Source organism: Miniopterus natalensis, chromosome 13 (assembly GCF_054644295.1).
Source record: "Miniopterus natalensis isolate mMinNat1 chromosome 13, mMinNat1.hap1, whole genome shotgun sequence".
Classification (NCBI taxonomy): Eukaryota; Metazoa; Chordata; class Mammalia; order Chiroptera; family Miniopteridae; genus Miniopterus; species Miniopterus natalensis.
Genome location: NC_142093.1, coordinates 14,687,226 through 14,709,594, shown reverse-complemented (window position 1 = coordinate 14,709,594; position 22,369 = coordinate 14,687,226). Strand labels below are relative to the sequence as shown.

At 39.6% G+C, this 22,369-nt stretch overlaps 2 protein-coding genes across 12 annotated transcripts in view; both read right to left on the bottom strand.

Moving 5' to 3' along the window:
- Positions 1–9,324, bottom strand: part of TTC27 (tetratricopeptide repeat domain 27) — a 105,932-nt gene extending 96,608 nt beyond the window's left edge. Inside the window, exons 1-4 of the mRNA XM_016218982.2 lie at positions 9,073–9,324; positions 7,726–7,903; positions 5,228–5,357; positions 125–265 (exon numbers count right to left, since the gene is read on the bottom strand). Of these exons, the coding sequence (XP_016074468.2) occupies positions 125–265; positions 5,228–5,357; positions 7,726–7,903; positions 9,073–9,172 (549 nt within the window). The 5' untranslated portion in view covers positions 9,173–9,324. The remainder of the gene's footprint in view (positions 1–124; positions 266–5,227; positions 5,358–7,725; positions 7,904–9,072) is intronic.
- A 5,007-nt stretch (positions 9,325–14,331) lies between these two features.
- The window catches only part of BIRC6 (baculoviral IAP repeat containing 6), a 152,841-nt gene continuing 144,803 nt past the window's right edge, over positions 14,332–22,369 (bottom strand). For 10 of the 11 annotated variants that reach the window (XM_087823450.1, XM_016218957.2, XM_087823455.1 and 7 more), the window contains 5 exons: positions 22,120–22,281; positions 19,899–19,976; positions 17,779–17,967; positions 17,086–17,220; positions 14,332–15,194 (listed from right to left, as the gene is read on the bottom strand). In XM_087823450.1, the coding sequence (XP_087679576.1) occupies positions 15,015–15,194; positions 17,086–17,220; positions 17,779–17,967; positions 19,899–19,976; positions 22,120–22,281 (744 nt within the window). In that variant the 3' untranslated portion in view covers positions 14,332–15,014. Of the gene's footprint in view, positions 15,195–17,085; positions 17,221–17,778; positions 17,968–19,898; positions 19,977–22,119; positions 22,282–22,369 lie in introns of those variants that run through there. The other variant, XM_087823458.1, reaches the window with a different exon arrangement.

The following is a 22,369-nucleotide window of genomic DNA, read 5'->3' as shown; positions in this document are numbered from 1 at the left end:
CCTAGAAGGAAACTTAGACAACAAATATATCAAGATATTGTCAACATAACACCTAAAGTCTAATGCTAATCAGCATGAAAATCACACCTGGGTATGAATCTCCTGGCTCCTTTTCTTCCCTTACCTGAATTGCTGTCAGTTTATGTCTTATATTCACTAGGATAACTCGTGCTAATAACAGCAGTATAGGATTTGAGGTCAGGCTGTAGATTGATTCACCATCTAGAATGAGCAGACTCAGAACAACTGCATCCAGTCCTTTCTCCTGAAAAAAAACACACAACACTGTAAGCTAAGATGATATAATTTCACAAAATATCATTAATCTTTATATGTCTTGTAATTATACATATTTTCCAGTTACTCAGGCCCTGAAGCAAAGACACTGCTCTATTACACAGCAATTGGCACTGGGCAGAATCATAACATCATAAATGCCCTTAGAGATCTACAAATCCAGTCGGCCCTGACAGAGAGCCCCCACCTGCTTGTGCTTCAGAGGAACAGGGAACTCAAGACAATGCTAGTACTGAAGAGGTATCATGACTTTACAGATTTACCTACAACGAAATGTCACCTCAATAAAAAGCATCCCTATGTTAAAGTATTTACAGTAAACACATTTCACATATGCTTCCCCAGCTGGAAAGTGTCACTACAAAGCACGTCTGCTCCATAATTACTATCAAGCCAACAACAAGGTTTTATATAGCAAGTGCTGAGCAGGCACACAGCCAAGGAGCAGAGAAGAGAAAGCTGCAAAAAAGTGAGGCCTGTGAAAAATTCACCCCTTGACTCCACAGAGATTTCCCTCAATGGACAAGACCTCGTGTTTCTAAAATGTGACCTGCATAATTCTGCAGCTGCCACAAAACAGACAGCAGGAATACTTAACTGTCAGGAATATGGGCTCTAATTGCAGAGACACAGGATAGTGTCCTTTACCTGCTTATCAGTTTGTGGACAGATACATTTTTTAACTGAAGCCTTGGTTTCATCAATTATAAAATGAAATAACAGAAACCACACCTCATTTAATTCTTATAAGGATCAAATTAAACTGAGAAGTATAACAGAGAAACAAGACAACATAAATGACTGCCACCAAACTACACATAAAGCTTAATTACTGTTACCTCCACTAAAGGCAGAAGAAAACAATTTTTAATTCAAAAATTAAGGAACTATTTTGAAGTGATTTTAACTGCCTCAATTTTAGAAGTGAAGCAAGAGATGCAAGAAAGTTAAACCCAAAATCACACAGAAGTTAGGTTCTGAATAGAGATCAGAGCCCAAGTCTGCCAACTCCCAAACCAATGTCTTTACCACCACATGCTGCCTTTCACACAGATCTCTCTACCTCTTCCTGCCACTCAGCAAGGTCAGGACTGTGCTAAGTATTAGGTCTCAAGTTCAGGACCACGATCAGTCCTAGCCTTCGCACTGACATAACTACATGGTGGTGGGTGGGCAATGGAGATATGAACACCAGAAAAGGACCCAGTTTGGAGAAGAACCTCACCATGAGTTCAGTCTTGGACACGCTGAGTCAGGTATCTTGCAAGACCTCCAAATGGAAATACTCAGAACGCAAGTGAATATACTGATTTAAGAACTAAAGGGAAGAACCTGTCTAATGTGCCCAAACTAGTCCTGCCACCTCATTGAATCACCTTGTCATTTAAATGGATAGAATAATCTTTATTTCCTAAGGTCCAAAGCAAACTGGTGAAGTTCAAGAAGATATGAGATGCCTTTAACAAAAAGAATCCTTATTCTAATTACGTTGAGAAATATGTCCACCTGTTATAGCACAAATTTAGATCATTATTTTCTAAAAGGAATCCCTAAAGATAAATAACAAACATGTAATTTAATAGGGCAAAATAAATAATAAATTATACAGAGATAGCCCATAATATACCACCAGAAGATTATTAACTCTGATACTCAAAGGCAGGGGTTGTTTATTAAACCTCCCACCTATCCTTCAACCCAAAATTCTCTGGAGATGGTGTTAAGGCAAATAACAATGACTAAATGAGCGACTAAATGACTAAGCCATTAAATAAGTAAATTTCTCTCCCTAGCGCTAGCCTCGCCTCTTCATGACAAAATTAAATGCTTTTTTATGCTCTGCTTAAGTAAATCAGCCTCTGCCTGCCCATCGCATAACAAACACTCATATTCCAACTGAGTTCTAAATGTGCTTCCCGGGGTTTTGGAAAGTATCCATTTTTAAAAAGGCTTGTTTATATTTCAATAAAAATAGAAAGAAAAAGGTTCCAACTCCCTGAAGAGCAATTTCTCAGCCAAAAGAGCATTTACACATAAGAACACTATTTAACAGCATCACAGTGAAAAGTTCAACACCTGGAAGCCCAAGTTAAACTTAACAGAAAACCAGATTACCAGGAGAGCGCCTTTATGTGTGAGAGGTGACCTACTGCTCAGACATGGCCTTCAGCGCTAGTCCTTGGGGGCTGATCAGCACCAGAGGTCAGAAAACAGTGCTAGCAATGCCAAGGCTGTAAACTAGAGGCAGGAGAAATTAATCTGGCTTTGGTGACTAGAATCCATGACCATAAAGTATATTCACAAATACTTGTGCATTGCAAGAGCTAAGATGAATCAGTTTTATATCCCACATATGAGTGAAATCATATCGTTATTGACTTTTTCCATCTGACTCATTTCACTTAGCAAAATAAGAACTGTAAAACTAGAAGCAACAAATGAACAAACAAGACAAACAAAAACTCATGGCCACAGGCAACAATACAGCGGTTACCAGAGAGAAAGGGGGTGGGGCAGTAGAAAAGGGTAAAGGGGGTCAAATACATGGGAATGGAAGGAGACTTGATTCTGGGTGGTGAGCACACAATGCAATATACAGTTGATGTATTACACAAATGTACACTTGAAACCTATATAATTTTAATAATCAATGTCACCCTAATAATTATAATAAAATTTTAAAACAATAAAATAAAGCCATTAAACCTTTATAAATAAAAAGATTAATCAGCACAGGAAAATGACAACTAGAAAATACTGCCCAGTTTAAAATCTTCAATTCCGTCTCTCTTCCAAATGCTCAGATTGCTGGTAAAGAGTATAAATTGTATAATCCTTTTAAAACATCCTGACATCACCAAGGGAAGTAGAACATGTGAGGGCAAGAAACTCTACTCACAGACGCAACTTCAGCAGAGCTTCCCCATACAGTGCTGGCAAGGGTTTACAACTGTGCTGAAATATTGATCCCATCAGCCCAACTATAGCCTGGGGCCAGTAAAAACAACTCCTCCATTTGGAGCACTGCACCAAATACTATCATTTTTTAAGTCCACTGTGCTTTGAAATTCTTGCAAATGATATCCAGAAGATGTGTTCCTAATGGCATTGCACATAATACATTGCAAGAAATGGAAACAACCCATATGGCCATCAAGAATAAAACAGATATAAACTGAGGTACAATCACATAATTGGAATACTATACAACAGTAAAAATGAGTAATGGCATGATTTCAAAATATACCACTGAGCAAAGCAAATCACAGAAGAATACATGGTTTGTTTCATTTATATAAAGTTCAAAAACTGGCAAAACTAAGCACTGTGTTTTCTAGGGATACATAGAGAGGTGCTAAAACTACGGAGAAAAGCACTAGAATGATTCATGAGAGTGGTTCATGAGACAAGGGGGCCAATGATGCTATCAGGAAGCATACAAAGGGGATCTTCTAGGGCAGTATTTCCCAAGCTTGTCCAAGTCAGAGCACATGTAGAACATCTTCTACATGTGCGCTATGATCTGTAGCGCACACTACGAACTAGAGAAGGCTCCTAAACCAGAAGAGACCAGCTCAAAGGCTCTCACCAGCCCAGCCCCACACAGCCAGCACAATGGCAGAGGGGCTCAGCACCTGGGAAGAGCAGTTGGGAAGCTGTTCTACGATGACAGTTATGTTCTCTCAAGTGAGGTGGTGGGGACAAGGATTTTATTATTTAAACTGTACACCTTTTATATGCTTTTAAAAAATGTATGAGGTAGTTCTAATAAAAACCAAGGTCTTAGTCAAAGTTTCCTACAATCTGGCCAGTTTGTAGCTTCCCATCAAGTCTGACCTTTTACTGCAACTCCAACAGGCTCAGTGCATCCCTTTCCCACAAACATCACTCTCTTCTCTATAAATGTCTGCCCTTATGACTACACCTAGACGTATTTCCTCTTCTCTACTCTCCACCACCCTGCAGGTTCTAATTCACGGTCCACTCCCAGCTAAAAGGTCTTTGATCATTTAACCTTTCAATAATGATTTAGGGTATGATTTAGGGTCAGTATTATGCTAACTGATACACACGCAGCTCATTATAATGGCTTCAGGTTATGGCTGCTTTTGTACCTCTTCTCTTTCCACCTCACCACCAAATTACTAACTTTTATGTCAATAACTCCATTCCATTTGCTATTTCTAACTCTGAGAAACCTGGTTAACAGTAAACAGGTCCCTTTTGCTGCATAAGCTTTGGCTGCTAAGGGATCCTTTTTCCAGGCTGAGTGATTACTCATTGTGTTCAAGATCTCTGAGGTGGCTGGATAAGTCAACGTTACCATACTTCTTTTTGGAACACATCATACTTACCAAGCCCTAGGCATATGTGCTCAAAAACACCTGAGGAATTCGAACTGAAAACTCTACTGACGATCTACTGATGCAAGTCAATGATACTGTCTTCATATACGGATAATAATAATTGTTATCAACAGAGAGATCTCTGTGCCAGGCACTTAATAAAGTACTTGGAACATAAAGGAAATTGCCCCTGGGATCCATTTCTAAGCACTGCAGCAAAACTTACCTGCAACAGATTTCCAGATCTGCTGCTTTGCCAGAAAAGATCTTTATGTAACTGCAGTAGCATATGCATGCGTGTGTGTGTGTATAAAAAAAACAAACTGGTGCAGCTGCTGGTGTTTTAAAAAAACAGCAGCTCACAGGGCTCCAAAAAATGAGGACACATGAAGAGGAGTTTGAGACTAGCAATGAAACTTCTGGAAAAACGTGAAAATCTGATCGAGGAACAAGCATTCTTAGCAGGTTTTGTACAAGCTATAAAATCATGTTTCATTCCTACCAATTAGTAACTCCAGTTTCTAAAGTTCCTGAAGAATAAATAACACAATAATAACTACATATGGCATTTCCAAGAAGCATACCTCACTGAATTGCTGGAACAAAACAGATGGCAAAAACTCCTGAGGGTGTAAATCAACCAGAGGCCCCGTCCAGTTACTCTGAACAAAGAGTTGCAAACTGCTCACACCAATTAGAAATATCAGCTGTTGTCTACAAATAAGAATAGTTAAAGAAATAAATGTAAACTGCTACCACTGTATAACCACCAACATGTTACTTCACTTCAGTTTTATTAAGAAAAATTTAAGATATCAACCAACATTTACTGAGATTATCCTAGAGTAGTACAAAAAAAGAATTTCTGAAACCTACGCAACTGAGGTCTGCACTGTCTAATATTGTAATCATGAACCACGTATGGCTCTTTTAAATTTAAATTAGAATTAAACAAAATTTCAAATTCAGTCCCTCAGTCACACTGTCCACATTTTAAGTGCTCAAGAGCAAATGTGGCCAGGGGCGACCATACTGGACATAGATACAGAACATCTCCATCATCACTGAAAAGTTCTTTCAAACAGTGCTGGTTTAGATCCTCATCCCGCACTTGTAACTTTTCCTGCATTTTATTTAACAACTCTGACATTGCCAGAAGACATGTTAAACTGGTTTTATATGAAAGAAAACTGACAACAAAAACTTGTTTTTAAACAACATTTTACTGCCCAGCCAGCATAGCTTCAGTGGTTGAGTGTCGATCAATGAATCAGGAGGTCACAGTTTGATTCCTGGTCAGGGCACATGTCCAGGTTGTGGGCTCCATCCCCAGTAGGGGGCATGCAGGAGGCAGCCAATCAGTGACTCTCATTATTGATGTTTCTATCTCTCTCTCCCTTCCTCTCTCTGAAATCAATAAAAACATATTTTTAAAAAAAATAAAAAACATTTTACTAATCCTGTATTACCACGTGCTGGAACAAAAAGACCCCTAGAAATTTCACTTGAACATATCTTTTTCAATCCTGCTTTGGCTTGAGACACGGGGTGGGTAAACTTTTTCTGCAAAGGGACAGATATTAAATGTTTTAGGCTTTGTGGGTCACACATGTTTCTTTTTTTCCAACCCTTTAAAAATGTGAACACCATCCTTAGCCACTTTGCCCCATCAGCTGTAATATGCCAACCCCAGGATTAAGACAAAAATACATGGGGATTCAACTCTACCAAATAACAGCCAGAGGATCCTGAAGTTTCATGCCAAAGAGAAAGTAAAAGCTCTCTTTCCCTATGTCCCCTAGGCCCTACATTAAACAATTCTTTAAGAAAAAAAAAATCAATCCTACAAGCCTGTGACAGCCAGAATATAAAGTGCTGGATGCAGCACAACTAAGAACAGAGCAAAGAAAGAGTAGCACTAGAGAAAACAGGTGACCAAAGTGCCTGCTTGTAGTAAGAAGTTAGGAAACAGGAAAAAACAGGTGTGTAGCAAGATCATAAAGCCTTAATATAACCATCACAACCAAAAATCTAAATCCCTAAGGCGAACTGCAAATGCAGATTAATTTCAAATTCCTCAAAATGAGGCAACTGAAACCTCTCTTCTGAGCTCTATTGGCAAGCTGGAATTCAGCTATCCCAGTGAATAACGCGTGTATGTGCATGTGTGTTTTACTGTGCACTGCAAAGCCAGTTTCTATAATACCACACTTCAGACAGCTAAATAAGAATCAGGACTGTCATTACAGGAATGTAAACTGCTAGTAAAGCAAAAAAATTAAAAGGAGTAATATTAATCTTTAAAATAAAATAAAATGCCTATAGTAACATTCTTTTGTGAACTCCTTATGGATACAAATTATGTCTTATTCCTGTTTACATTCTCAACATCTACTACAGTAGCTGGTTTATCTGTTGAAGAACTAAGCAAAGCCATTCCCTAGAAATAATGGTAAAACAAAATTGTATGCATTTTGAAGAAAATTAAAGCTTGATGTGGATGCCAAGATAGTAAAGAAATAAGTATATTAACAAATTTACAACAGTAAGATTTAGGTTTCACTGTTGTACAACTACCTATTATACTTAATCCTATAAAATTACATAAACTTTAGTGGAAGAAGGTAAAACAAGGGTTCCATAAGTAACGCATAAAGTTTTCTGACCTCTAGAAAGTTAACAATCTAAAACATAATAAAAGTAGTTACAAGTATCACTCAGCAATCTAGAAATAGCAAGATGGACAGGGTATGCATTCAAGTTAAAAGGAAATAAGGTCTAAAGTCTTGCCTGTGGCTAAACCTATAAGACCTAAGCATTTGGAAGCTCAGTGGGTTAGCAGTTACCAATTACATGTCAGTTTCATAGACAAAACCCTTATATCCTACACCACTTTACTTTTTCATTCTGATGGTCCTCTGGACAGAAGTTCTCACATAGATTATTCAGTACATTATGAATCCTGACTAAATGTAAAGTAGGGTTTTTCAATAACTGTTAAAGTCAGTGCCTTACACTGTCAAAGCTCTATTAAATGTATTAAGAGGCTGGTTCCCTATAAAAACTTGAAATAAAATTCTACCTTTGGGTTTTATCCAAATCTGGTGAGAAATCCAGGAATGTTAATATCTGCTTCTCTAGGTAGCTGTCAATCTTTTCTTCAGTCATCTTTGTTGAATTAAAAATATTTTGAGTCAATGAATTTAAGAATATGGCTTCATAGTTCCCTTCTAGCAGCAACTGTAGGAACGGTCCACTCTCTGTAATATAAAAAAATTAGTCCAATAATCCAAAGGAACAATTTTTTTCATACTTGAAAGGATAGCAGTATTAGGTAAACCTACCATTTTAGTATGCAAGGAAAAAGCATACATTTAGAATGCTTCTATACATTAATCAAAAAGCACTGAACAAATTCGCACCATTCTACAAACATTACTTCTCCTAGAATTAGCCACTCGTCCATACGATGAGTAGTAGGGTAGAAGTTAGACCCTAGAATAATATTTCTCACTAATAAGTATTCTCACCCTTCTCCTGGGAATTCAAAGATTCCTACTGACAACAGAAAAGTTTCCATAGAGTTCTAAGACATTTCACAGGGTGGCTTCTCTTATCCCCTACCCCGCTCAACACACACTATACTCCTTGATGAAAAGTGGGTTCACTCATTGTTCCCCTAGTATCTCATGCACATTCCTGCCTTCACACTTTATACTTGTGATTTCTCCTGCTGAGCTCTTCTCCACTTGTCAGTCTTATCCTTTAATCCGAAACCAGCTCAAGTCTGACTTCTTCCATGAAACTGTTCCAGACCAGCCTTCAGAAACTACCTATCCTGAAGCACCTACTGTGTGCACACACACACACCCACTTATATACTGTCCTAAGTGTTACTTCTCTTCTGGTTCCAATCAGATGTGCCTATAGCCCACTAGTAAATGTGCCCTTTAATTCTTTATCTCTGCGGTAAATGTGCATTGCTCGCAAGAATTATATCTTTGTTGTCTGGTTTCAGCATTTCTTCTTACCAGCTGTGCGACCCTGACTAAATTACTGAACCCATCAGTAGGTAAATGTCTTCATCTGCAAACCGAACCTAAAGTAGCCTCTACCTTACGTGTCTATTACAAGGATTAAACGACTAAGTAAATGTTGGGAAACTCACTGATATTGCCATTGTCATTATTTCTGAACGTGGGCGGTGAGAAGTTTGGGGTAAAGACAAGCGGGGAACCTGACAGCCACGCCCAGCATGTGAGAGATGCGGCGACGGCCACCAGGTCAAGGACGCAGCGACCCAAAATCTTAATCCAAGATTTTTGGTAGGAGAAAAACTAAACAAGGAGGTATGAGAACCCAGCCACCGCCACCGCTTCTACTCACAGTCCCCACGCTGGCCTAAGTGCCGGGCCAGCGCCTCTCTCACCTGAGCCAGCGACTCCCTCCTGCTTCCACTGCTGCCGCTCAGCCTCCGTGGGGAAGCCCCTCAAGACAGCCAGCTCCGGGGTCCACGTCACCCCGGACATCGCCCCAGCCAAACGGGTTCCCAGACCGGTCACACAGGAGTCACAAAAGGAAGTGAAAGAAAGAGGGTCCAGAGGCGCCGAAGTCTGGTGGCGACAGTTCCTGCGGATAAACCGTAACTCTAGAACTTCATGCGCGGCTAACGGCCCAAGGAGGCAGCCATGACAGCAGCGCGGGGCACCCTGGGAAAAACACACAGACTGCGCCGGCTTCCGCCTAGACAACCAACCCAAGGCCAGGATATTGAGCATGCCCAGTGGGTTGCCCCGCCCCCACAGGGGAACGGCCGGGGCTGGAGGGCGCGGCCGGCCTCAACCCCGCCCCGGGGGGAGGCTGCGGCGGGCGGCGGAAGGCGTGGGGGGCCAGCAGTCTCTGCGCGGCGCGGGCTGGGGCGCGGGCCGGACGGTGCTCGCGGCCGCGCTCGCTGGAAGGTCTGCCGCTTCGATTCCTCAGTCTTTCCGCGTCTGAACCCTCCCGACTACCTGGTGAAAGACGCGGTTCTCTCCGCAAAGTGCACGTGGGCCCTTACTACCGACATTTGGGTACCACGTATGGAAGTTAGAGACCCTGTGCGGTGGAGTCCTTAACCCCAAGTTAAGAATTCCGGCAGCAGAAAAAAGTATTCTTCGAAGTGTAAGTAACGTACACGGTTTTGACGCCGCCGCTACAGAAATGATGCCCGCAGCCGACGCCGGGAAGGCGCGGAGGGCAGACGGAGCACCGCGGAGACCGGCCCCCTGCGTGCCTGCTGCCGGGCACAGGGCGCCTCTGATCTCCACGGTCGCGCTCCACGGGAAAGCCGAGCCCCGGATGCCCGGGCGAGGCAGGTGGGACTGTGCCCCGGGGGCTCGAAGCTGCGCGGTGAGTGTGCCATGCGCTCGCCGGGGAGAGCGGCGAGGTAACCCTGACCACGCGTGGGGACATTAAGGGCAAAGCCTTTCTGAAAGGACCCCACTCCAAGCAGGAAGCAAAACAATTCTTATTTTTCAATTAGTACAGTTTACATTCAATATCATGTTGATCAGTTTCAGGTGTACATCATAGTGGTTAGACAATCATATACTTTATAAAGTGTTCCCCGTATATGTCCGGTACCCAGCTGGCACTATACATGGTTAGTACAATATTGTTGACACTATTTCCTGTACTGCACGTTACATCTCCCATAATTGTTCTGTAACTACCAATTTGGACTTCTCAATTTCTTCACCTTTTTCACCCAGTCCCCCAACCCCCCTCCCCTCTGGCAACCTTCAGTCTGTTCTCTGTACCTATGAGTCTGTTCCTTTTTTGTTTTTTCATTTATATTGTTCTTCAGATTCCACATATAAGTGAAATCATATGGTGTTTGTCAGGAATGATGCCACTAAGGCTCACATAATATGGGTTTGATACAACCTGTCCTATTTTAGAGATGTGCCATTCCTCCCTCAACTCTGGGACTCTTTTTTAGATGTTTAGCACCTACCATAGGTGCTGTGCTTTTAAAGACCTTCATATATCACAAACACAATAAAAGAAGACCTGGGGGTTCCTGTCACTCAAGATCCAATGACACGGGGTGACCTTGATCAGCTGCTCTCTTGATTTACACAGCCCAGTTTCCAGAGAAAAGGCATCTCCACATCTTATCTATGTCCTTGAAACAAAAGGCTCCTGAGTGAAACGCTGTAAAGGTTTTGGGTTGTGCTGCAGGTAATGTGGGAAACAGGCAGATGAATTAGAAATACAGGGAGGATTTGAATTGCAGATGCTCCCTCTCAGCATGAATGCAACAGATTCTTGCAAAATTGCTATTTCCCAGTAGTGATGCACATCCACACACAGGAGGATATGTGAAGATGGTGGCAGAGGCTGGAGTGATGCATCCACAAGCCAAGGAATGCCAGCAACCACCAGAAACAGGAAGAGGCAGAAAATGGATTCTCCACTAGAGCCAGCAGAGGGAGCATAGTCCTGACATCACCTTGATTTTGGACTTTTTGTCTTCAGAACTGCAAATAAATAAATTTCTGTTATTTTAAGCCGCTGAGTTTGTGGTAATTTCTTACAGCAACCCTAAGAACTAGTGCAAGTATTAAAACATAAAATTATTTTGTAGAAATAAAGTTAAGATACATTTTTGTGAAATAAATATATAATAATGTTAATTATGTATGTCATTTCATTACTTATCCAACCAGTGCCAGCCAATCGATAGAATATTTCAACATGCCCAATAATTGAATTATTTTAATGACTAGAATTTCTATTTAAAAACAGTTTAACACGTTTTTAATGTTATGAAGGTACATCTGTCAAAGTAGGATGATAGCACATATATCACATTACATTTTGTTAGTTTGGTTACTAACCTAAATATTAGGCATATGGCATGTGTTTCTCCATTTGTATCTTGCCTCTTAGCCTGTAAATGCTATGGGCAAACTTCCATGTGACCTGACCCTTTTACAGTTTGGAACAAAATTAGAGAATTCTCCCTTCCAGCTCCCTTTCCTGTTGCCTCCATTACAGTTTGGAAGACATCTCTCTACCCGAGTGATCAATGTGACCAAGGTGACAGGTGCTTCTATGCATTAAAAGGAAAGCCACTTCAAAGGTAACATCAGGGCCATAGATAGCCTATCACAAAATTAAACATATATGGCATGGGGAGGGCTTTTCCCTCATGTAGGAAAAAATTGCTGAAGTTTGGAAAGAGCCTTGAGTTCAGGAGGAAAACTAGAGTGTTAACTATCACCATCATAAAACCCCTTAGCATTACTGAAACTAAGTGAGCCCGAGGCCCTGCCGTGTTCTGACCGTCTTGCCCAGGACCCAAGCACCACTCCAGTCCTCTTGTACCCTCGGCTGCCTGTTCCAGCTCTGCAGTCAGGCCTGTTCCCATGTGTAGGTTGATCCAGTGAGCGTCTCCTTCCATCTTGTAATCTTCGTCTAACCAGTCTCATTACCTCTCAAGATCTGAAGCTTGTTTCAGCAAATTGGTACTATTTCAGCACCTATCCAAGGACACCAGAGTGTTAACTTTTAATTGTGGAAGAGTATATAATATGCTGAAAAAGTGAAACTGTATAAGATTGTATATTAAATAATCAGCTCTAGTTTGGGAACCAGCCCCCACTTGAGACACTTAACCCAGTGCTGCTCAAGTCATGGTCTAGGGACTACCAGTCGGCAACAGGCAAAGTACAGAACGGAGTGAACAGTGTGGCAATGCTGCATTTTCATTGCAGTTTAGGATACACTAACTGAAGCATCTCACCTAACCATCCTCATCCTACATAATCTAAATTATAGGACATCAAAGAAAAGTTTAGTGCTTTCTACATGTCTTTGGAGATACTGGCCTTTATGCAAGAATGGTATCTAAGCAGTTTATTTTTGTACTTTTCTTTAGATATCACCTTCGATTTTATGAAAACAATTGGCTTTACTGTTTCCGAACATTTTCATATTCTCTGCCTGTGCTCGTGGACCCAGGCCACCCTGTCTGCTGGCCTCTGGTCCACCCTCCTCCCAAGGCCCTCGCACTCACCCTCCCCCCACTGGCTGGCTCCTCAGTCTGCAAACGTATCTAAGTTATTCTCACACCAACAAATTTGTATTTCCCCGAGTTGTCCGTGCCTCTGATTGGCCTAGCTTATGACCTGTAGAGTTGGCGGAATGATCTTCCTGAAATGCAATCTGACCACGTTGCTCTCCTAATTAAAACCTCGAGAGCTGTCCAAAGTGAGGATGTCAAGGCTCCTTCACAGGGCAAACAAGGTCTCACATGACCCTGCCCTTTCCGCCTTCCCGACACTACAGCCCACCTCCTGGTCCCTTAGGTCCAACCGCACCTAACGCAGCCGTTAACTCGCGCTCCCCTTACTCGGGCCTGGGGCTGGGGCGCTTCTCCCCGGCTAGTTTACCCTCGCCCTTCAGAACGCACGCCTCGCTGCGGGGAGCTTTCCCGGGCCGCATCACCGCGGCGCCCCCCAGCATCTTCCCTGAGGGAGGAGCCCCTCTGCGCCCCCAACAGGACGCGGTACTATGGCCATCGGCGCGCAGCGCATTGCGCCCACGCCGTTTCCAGGCGTCATTCAGCTCTCCGTGCGGGAACCTGCACGTAGTACAGAGTGAGTGTTCAAATGTTTGCTGGCGCCAAGTCCGGGTCAAGATGGAACAATTTTAATGTAACTGGTCTTAAATTTAGACTTTCGGGCCTTGGTTTTTTAAAAACATGAGTTGGACCTTATAGTACTGGTGTGGACTAATGGTGTGGAGAGTGTGACCCAAGCTCAATGATTAAAATCCAAAATTGGAGGAAAACAATACACTTCATAGCAGCTTTATCATCCATCCTAATGGGACCCTGACAGACCAAACAGGAACAACAAAGGCTAATGGATTGATGACTGTTCTTTTACCTTTTATTGCTGATAATTTTATACTTAGATTTTAGCTAGCATTAATGTCCGTGGTTACATTTAATGGACTCTTCTTTTTTATAAATGGACTATTTTCTCATTCTTGGTGTAGCTCACCACCCACCAGACCTAACACTATGTGTTCCAGAACCTTTGATTTTCTGGTCACAAACTGCTTGTCCCTCCTTTATTCATGCTTAAGGAGCTCTGTACCTTGTAGTTCCCCTTTTTAAACTTCGAAGAGCAACTCACTGTTAGAACAGAGCTTCTTCTGGTCAGCTCCAGATTCAGGGATCCCACGTGCCACTTTATTTTAAATAAATACTGTCAAGAATCACCTTAGCTTTTCCTTTGCGATAATTGGTCTTAAAAGTATCCTTTCCTTTCCCTTGCTTAGGTCTTGAAAGAGTTCATTTCTTTGTAGAAATAGCATTTCACACACAGCAAACTGTTTTAGAAAGAAGACATACTAACACACCTAAGTCTTTATTTATTTGGCTCTAGGAAGAATTTGCATGAAAATTAGCCTATATGGCAGGTACAGAATGTACTGGAACAGCACCAGAGAGGTACATCCTTGCTGCTCTACAGAACCTCAGTGTTTAATGCATACATGTGACTTTAGTAATAAAACCAGAGTCCAGGAAAAGAAGGAGCCCTTTAGGAAAAATCAGTTTAAGAGTGACTTTTCAAACTGACCATTCCTTTCCATATACTTAAATTCAAATAACAAATACATTCACAAGCCCAAATGTTGGCATAGAATAAAATCATGTTCATTTATTTTTCTGCATCTTAGAATTAGAAGGCATAAAATTAAATATGTTGAATGTAATAAATTCATCCATACAAGTGCAAGTCTCCAACTATAACACATTTTTATGGCAGGGTTATCATTTAAAAAATGTACCAGTAAATCAAAAAAGAGGGCGTATGTCAATTAACTTTTATTGAAGTGTGTGTAGGTCTTCAGAAATCAAATATGAGCATGAAGATATGGCCAAACATAAAATCTATCAAATTCAGTGAAAAGTTGCTGACTTCAAATAGCAGTTGTAAGAATGACCAATATATATTCTTTGTTAACAACCTCTCACTCTACAGTAAAAAAAAAAATAAAATAAACATTCAGTAAACATTCTTTCCTAAGGTAGTTTCCCTTATATATCAGTGATTTATCCATTTCTTTGTATACACAAATTTGTTCAACATACCAATCAGTGGTTCTCACAATTGAAAAATAAAAGCACAAAAAAGTTTACACTCTTGTACAGGTAAATAAAAGATCACCTTGAATTAAACTGGATCTCCTTAAGGGCATAGTATAGTTTCAGTTTCATTACCTATTACATAATTAGTTTCTTACATACAAATATTGACATATTTGGCTTGTGCTTCAAAGCCTCTGTGTCTATGAAGTCCATGTCAATGCAGCTCATAATTTGAAGTCACTGGGGAGTTCTTTGCTGCTGCCGGGTTTGACCTGGTCGTGCATGAGAGTCTCCTCAGCACCTGCTGTGGCACTGCACGTCTCCGAGGCATCATCGGCATCGGGGTCCAAGCCATCAGGACAGGGAAGTTTCAGCAGCTCTTCCCGGAGCTGAGCAGTGTGACGCTACACGGGGAAATGAGTGATGTTAGAATTGCAAACCCAGGGATTCTAACACAGTATCATTTGAGGGAAGAATTGAGTTTAAAACAAAATCTAAAGCAAAGACCTACAAATAACTATTGAGTACCTTTCTTATGCTAGCTACTGTAACAGAGAAAGGACAAAATTGGCAAAACATCCCTCAGAGTGATGTTGTTGAAAAGCCCTGCGTAGCATGCCTGTAGAGACTGCCCATGCCCCCAACCCTGTACAGAAACAGCATTACTGATGATTTATTTGCTACATATACTCTCTTAATTTAAAGAGTAACCTCTTGATGTGGAATACAGGCTTCCTCTGGCTAAACATTTTTGAAAAAAAGACAAGTCCATAAATTAAAACCATTGCTATTTTAGTGAATGAAAACAAGTATTTATCAGGTACTATGTCCTATGTAGAATCCTTGCAAAATGTTTCACACTAATTGTCTCACTTAATGCTCAGAACAAACCTTAGAGATAATTTTATTGTCAGAATTTTTTAAGTTAAGCAAATGAAAAAGATCTAGGGAGATTACCTAACTGTGTATGATCCCTTACTGCCATTTAGGGAAAGGTGTAATAAGAGAGTGGAAAATTGCCTATGAACATTTAATTATGGTTTCTAATTTTCTAGTGGGAAAGAAATGACTTCAAATATCACAGCAAGGGCTTTGAAAATTAGTTGTGTCAACAGCTGACTTTGAAAATTAACTAACCAACATATATACGATCATTCAGGAGAAGGGGAAAGAAAAAACACACTGAAAGGAAGAGAAGAGGAGGAGCCAGGACAGTCTCCAGATGAGAAGTACAGTAGAAAAGACAAACATTACACCAGTGTTATGAGTGTTTTAATAGGTAGGCATGGAGTGTTAGAAAAGCTTATACTAAAACCATCTAATTTAAAAGTCATGGCAGGTTTCTACGAAGAGAAATTTAAGCTGAAAATCTAATGAAAGTGAGCTAGAAGAGCACGTGAGAAGTAGAGAGAAGAGCATTTGAAAAGGCCTGGAGGGGAGAGAAAGGTGATTGAATAGAGAGGTGACACAGGGCCACTGGCTCTGGAGAACTGGAGAGTGTAACGTTGGTAGAATGAAAGTTAAATGGCAAAAGGTTAGTGAGAAGGCGGGGTTTTACAATGGAGGCAGAAGTGTTAACTGCTCTAGTTTAATAGTGAAAGAAGAGAGACAGTTTTATAATAATGAGGCAAAATAAAACTAGCTTTGGGGTGCAAGTGTTAAAGAGGAAAATAATTTTCTTTTTTAACGTTTTTAAAATGGAAATCTCAAAGTTAGAAGAAGCAGCAGAGAGGGAGGAAACTGAAGGCAGGAAGAGGGAGGACAACTGGTGGAGGAGGAGAGAAGCAGGTAGGAACAGGTGTTAGGAGGCAGCAAAACCTCCAAACCATCCTGTCCGACACTCCACTTCGTGAACGCCCAAGTTGAAAACAACAGCTCGCCTCCCCCAAACCAGGTGTGTATCACAGACGCTGCCACCAAACGGCTGCTGGAGACTCTACAGCTACCATCTCCCTCATTACTCCAAACTCTGCAAGGTAAGAGGCCTAGGAAAAGCTAAAGGCATAAGAAGTCATTTGTTGTCATCACCTTCAAACAACTGGATAAGCTCTGTTGACTCAGCTCCTGTACCCATTTTTTATTTTAGGCACTGCTGACTCATTGTCAAAATGAACATCTTACATTTTTTCTATAGACTTCTGGGTAGCAATTTAGGCCTCTGAACTTAAAATACATTTTACATTTCTTTGATTCCCTCCCACCCTTTACCATCAGACAGCCATAGTTCTGTCAGTGAATATACACAGCTCTTCTTCAAAAGCCACCAACAGGGCTCATGCTCAGCGGCTTACTCACCTTGAGAGCTGCAGCGTGATGAGACATAGTTCTGCCTACCCGCTTGTCACTGCTGTACTGCTGGATGTCAGCAATCCACTCCTCACACTGGGCCATGATCTCAACTCTTTTCAAGTAAAAATGTTTGTGTATAACCTTAAGAATAAAACATGCAAGTGAGTAAAATGTGCTTGGGTCAGAAACTAAAAGACAAAGTATGTAGCATTACACAGGAATGAAATTTAAAGGACACTGCTGTGTTTTTCTCTCCATGAAACCCAATTTGGTGACCTCTACATTATTAACAGGGAAGAATTAGGTTATGCCATCAGCGGGCACATGTTAAGTCGCCCAATTCTACAGCAGCAAATAGCACCCATCTCAATCAGATTCAAACAGTTAACCCACCCAGAGAGAATAAGGCGCATATAATGCGATACACGCAGAAGGCGAATGTAAGTGAACAAACGGCCAGGAGAAACGCATTGGAAAAGTACTGGCAACAGAAAACTGTCAAAATGTAGTCACATGTCTTGTAGGAAGTAGGTGGTTTTGCAATTCATCTACACTACATTATTACTGATGTTTTATTATTAAAAACTATAGCAAAGTTTAGTATGCCATAAATACACCAAGTATAAAGGCAACTACAATTCTAATAAACTATATCCTATAACATCTTTAATAAAGTATTCCATTAATTTACGAACATACCTCTTTAAAGCATGGCGAGGGGTTTCTGATTTGCTCTAGCATTGCCCACTTAACCGTTGCTTGTCGAATGTTTCCATCATATTCTCGAGAACTCTGTGTGCCACTGGGAGTCCCTCTAGACCGTTCATATCCTGGCTCATTAAAATAAGGCTCAGCTACTAATATAAGGGACTGAACAGACACCAACACCTGAGGAACAAAAAAATAAAAAAATAGTTATAATGGGAAATTTTGACTACCAGTAAACTGATATCTGCTTTATCAACCAGGAGATGATTGAGTGAGTGACTGATTGACTGATTGATTGATAGATTCATTCGTTCGTTCATTCATTCACATTTTAATATGTCTTTATTGATTTCAGAGAGAGGAAGGGAAAGGGAGAGAGACAGAAACACCAATGATGAGCAAGAAATTGATCGGCTGTCTCTTGCACGCCCCGCACTGGGGATCGAGCCCGAAACCCAGGCATATACCCTGACTGGGAATCAAATTAAAATTGTCTGGATCATAGGTCAATGCTCAATCGCTTAGCCATACTGGCCGGGCAACCAGGAGTTCCTTTTAATATGTCCTTCCACATATTATTATCAGCATAAAATTAATGTTAATAATTGTAACTCAAATACTTTATTATTAAAGCAAAATTAAAATGGGTAGAGTCTTATATAATATTTATGTATCCTGTATTTTCTATCCTTGAAAAATTAAAATAGATATGAAGATTTTATTTCCCGAAACTGCTATAAAACACGTTTATAAACATCACAAAAATTTTTGAAGGTTATATATCACTGAAAAGATTTCCAAAATACTTTGAAGAGTAACGTGCATTATTACAATTGCTCAGTTTCTTTATAGAGAAACTCTTAAAAGAATAATATTTATTTGTATAAGAATATCACATTTTTAGTCTTATGCCATAGGTCTCATATCTAGCTGTAACCTAGTCATCGTCTTGACTACTTGCATAATTTAAAATCAAAGTCATATTATTCATTAGAATTGTCACCAAGAATTACATTTTATCAGTAGCACCAAATTTTGACATTGCTTATGTAACTGGTTTTTAATATTGCTGTAATGGATATAATTCCTTGTGAACAGTTTGTTCTAGTTGGATGTTAATAAAGATGTCATATGCAAGAGGAATTAAACATGTTTAATGGTTCAGATAATCAACCATTTAAGAGTGATTATATACTTAACATTTATAACCATAAGATTATATTTAACATTTATAACTGTTCTTAAATGGCTGATTATCTCTATTTCATGGGATGCTGCAAGGTCTTTTCAGAGTCAAAAACAAGTGACAACCTAAAAAATTATATTTCATATCTTCTTTATCCTAATTCAAAATACGGATGTAGGAAAAGAATCCTTTCAGGGTTGGTCAACCTTAATAAATTTACCTAAGGATAATTTATGATGGTCTTTCTTAAAGTAAACACTGAACTGTATTATGTGAGTTTAAACTATTATTTAGCAATAATTTGTTTGTTTCCTTAATAAACAAGCAACAAAGTTAATTCGTGTTATTAATATGCTTACTTTCTCATTTCTTTGCTAGGATTCTGACCTATTAAGTATCAGCAAAAAACACTGGATGGGATATTATATAACATTTTATTTTATGTGCTCAAATGGTTTGTGGAAATTAACTTAGAAAATTTGAGACAGTACTTCTAAGCCTCAAATGAACCCCATTCTTCACTAGATTACACAAGACCTAGATCATAGAAATATGTAATACTAGTAGTTTATTAAAGTCTACTCACACGAGTTCAAGCCCCATAGTGACTGGGAGATGGGATAATCTGGCTTATCTTGTTGCATCACAGTATGCTTTAAAGGCAACTGAGGGATTTTTTAAAAGGCAATTTTGACAAAATGCAAATTCTGTCTTATTGTCCTAACTTAAGATTCTAAACTCCAGGTAAGATGAGACGCCACTGTACTAACTGCTCACCTAGAAGCTATTTAATATTTAATTCCTATTTCCTATAAATCTTTTTCTTGTTTGGTTTACTATGTTTATTCTCAGTCACTAAAATAATTTTTTCAAACATAAGTAGTTCTGCATTTTCTAAGTGAAACTGTCAGAGAAATTTGTTTACTTGCAAAAAGCTCGAGGTCTGAGGATTCCACTTCTCTTCTGGCCTGCCATGCCACGTATTTAAGATGCTTAAACAAACCTGAGGAAAAAGGAGAAGAGCACAGACAGCTTTAAGGAGAGCTTTTTAAATGCAACCTGGTGCAACTAAAAGTAAAAATGAAATGCTATTATGTCAAAGTATCTCAGTTTTATGTCCCCAATCTAAACCCTAAGGGCCAGTTTGTTAAAACAAATTAGCGTCTTCGGGTATGATCCAAATCTGTGTGACGTTACAATTTTGTCATAAGGAAAAATGTATCAGTACCTACTACTACACATTAATACAAATAAATTTTTAAATAAAAAATAACTTCCAAATAAAACAAAAGATCAGTGAGAAAAAGTGGTACTATTTTTCATTTTTAAAAATCTCTTTCAAAACTTGACAAATTTTGAAAATTGGGCATAACTTAATAGACCCTGACTTCACATCTGCCTCTGCATTCAATCTCCTGCAACAGTCTCTCTATTGTTTTTGTTGAAGTATATGGATAACATCTGGCCTCACATAAACATGAATTTGGAAAGGGGGGGACTTCACAGATCCCATGAAGGGGTCTTGAGAGTTCAACTTCAAGATATATACTTTTTCATTCAGATAGCAAGAATGAACTCAAATTATCTGCCAAACACAGTTCAATAGGTCACTTTGGGGGGGAAAAAGAACCAGGGACATTTTATCCCTTCTTATAAACTAACAGTTTCATATAATGGGTAACAGATTTGGAAAATAAGCAGTTCTTAAGAAAGCAGAGTAGTCCGTCAGCCTGCTATTCTCTCAATGCTCTGTGAAAGCAATAATGCAAAATACATTCATTCATTGACAGGTAAATTCATTAATAATTTTAAAAGACTGTGTATTATTATTTAAAGTACTGTCAGACACACTATCCCATTTGATATCTAGAGCATCCCTGTGACTACCAATGGCAAGTACTCTTATCCCTACAGATCTAGAACCCAAGGTTAAATGTTGTTACCAGTTTGTAATAGAAAAAACTATATAATTCAGGATACTGGACTCTCAAGCCCTTACCCTCTTCTCTATACCACTAAATCTTAAGAAAGTTATTTCTTAAATAAATTTTAACATATTACACTTAAACTCTATTCAGGTTCTAGTCTCTCTCGTGAGTAAAGTCAGCCTTGCTATTTCCTCTTCTCTGCTCAGCTATATAGGACCTGTTCTTTGCTTTCCCAAAGGAGGTAGGTCTATGTGTGGTTAAATCTCCTGCAATAAACACAAAAAACAAAATCCAGTTTTATGGCATGCGCTTATGATGAACACAAAATGAAACCTGTAAGCCCAGATCTAGGGCAGGCTGCACCTTTTGAAAATAGGAAGGCAAACCAAGGGAAAACTTGGGTCATCTTTAATATACCAATCAATTTCAAGTACTTGCTGTTTTCACATCATCAAAGTAGAGTCCGCAATGAAGTCTACAAATTTTTTCTAACCTTCTAGTGATTTTCAAACATTAAATACTCTCAGCATAGAATTTACTGTTGAAATTTCATCCAACTGTCCAAAATTACTTTGAAAAATGATGAGTGTTCTTTTGAATCAAATTTTAGAAGGTTTACGGTCATATGAAATAATTTTTATTATACCCATTTGCCAACTTTGGGGGGGGGGGGGGCTGGTGATAGGAATGCATTTTCCTATTTATAAAAAAATATAAAACATTTTAACATAAATTAAAGTTCACAATTATTTCTATCATAAAAAAATTGGATAGTTATGATAGCAAACGTAAGTTATTATATATAAAAAAGGAATATAGATGATAACACCAGGCTTTTACCATACATCTACCTTCAGATACTTGTGAAAAGATAACTGGAATTGGAGCTACGGAAAGTAAAGTGAGAGGCAAAGACAGACATCTGGCTCTACTATCTCCAGATTAGAGAAAGCTCTCAACTGGCCAAGGAACGTGTTAAATAAGTTAGTCCCTCAGTAACTTAAGATGGTAAGTGCTTCTTAACACTGCGTGTTTCTGTGCCGTTCGGTTCCTTCTCTCTCATTCCTAAAGCTAATCTTTGCACATAGGGTAGAGAAGCCTGAAGAAAGCTATGTACTCCAGAAATAAGATAACTAAAACAAAATTTTTGTTCAAATTACAAAGAACCTTTGGTCACAACACTTTGGCACTAGAAACAGAAGATTGTAATTACATTACCTTGCCATCATTATAAAGGTTTGGATTGAATCGCACACTATGACCACCAGTTGTTTCTAGATTCACAAGAGGGGGTGAACTGGGATAATCTTGAGGAAAATATACATCAAACTCAAAGCAGCCATTTGCGTAAGGGGTATCCGCTGGACCAGTTATCAGAACCTAGTATGCATATACAAACACACAAAAGTCTATGTTACTGTTCAACACTGCTATGTAGAAAAACACAATCCAACATGAAATAAGAACA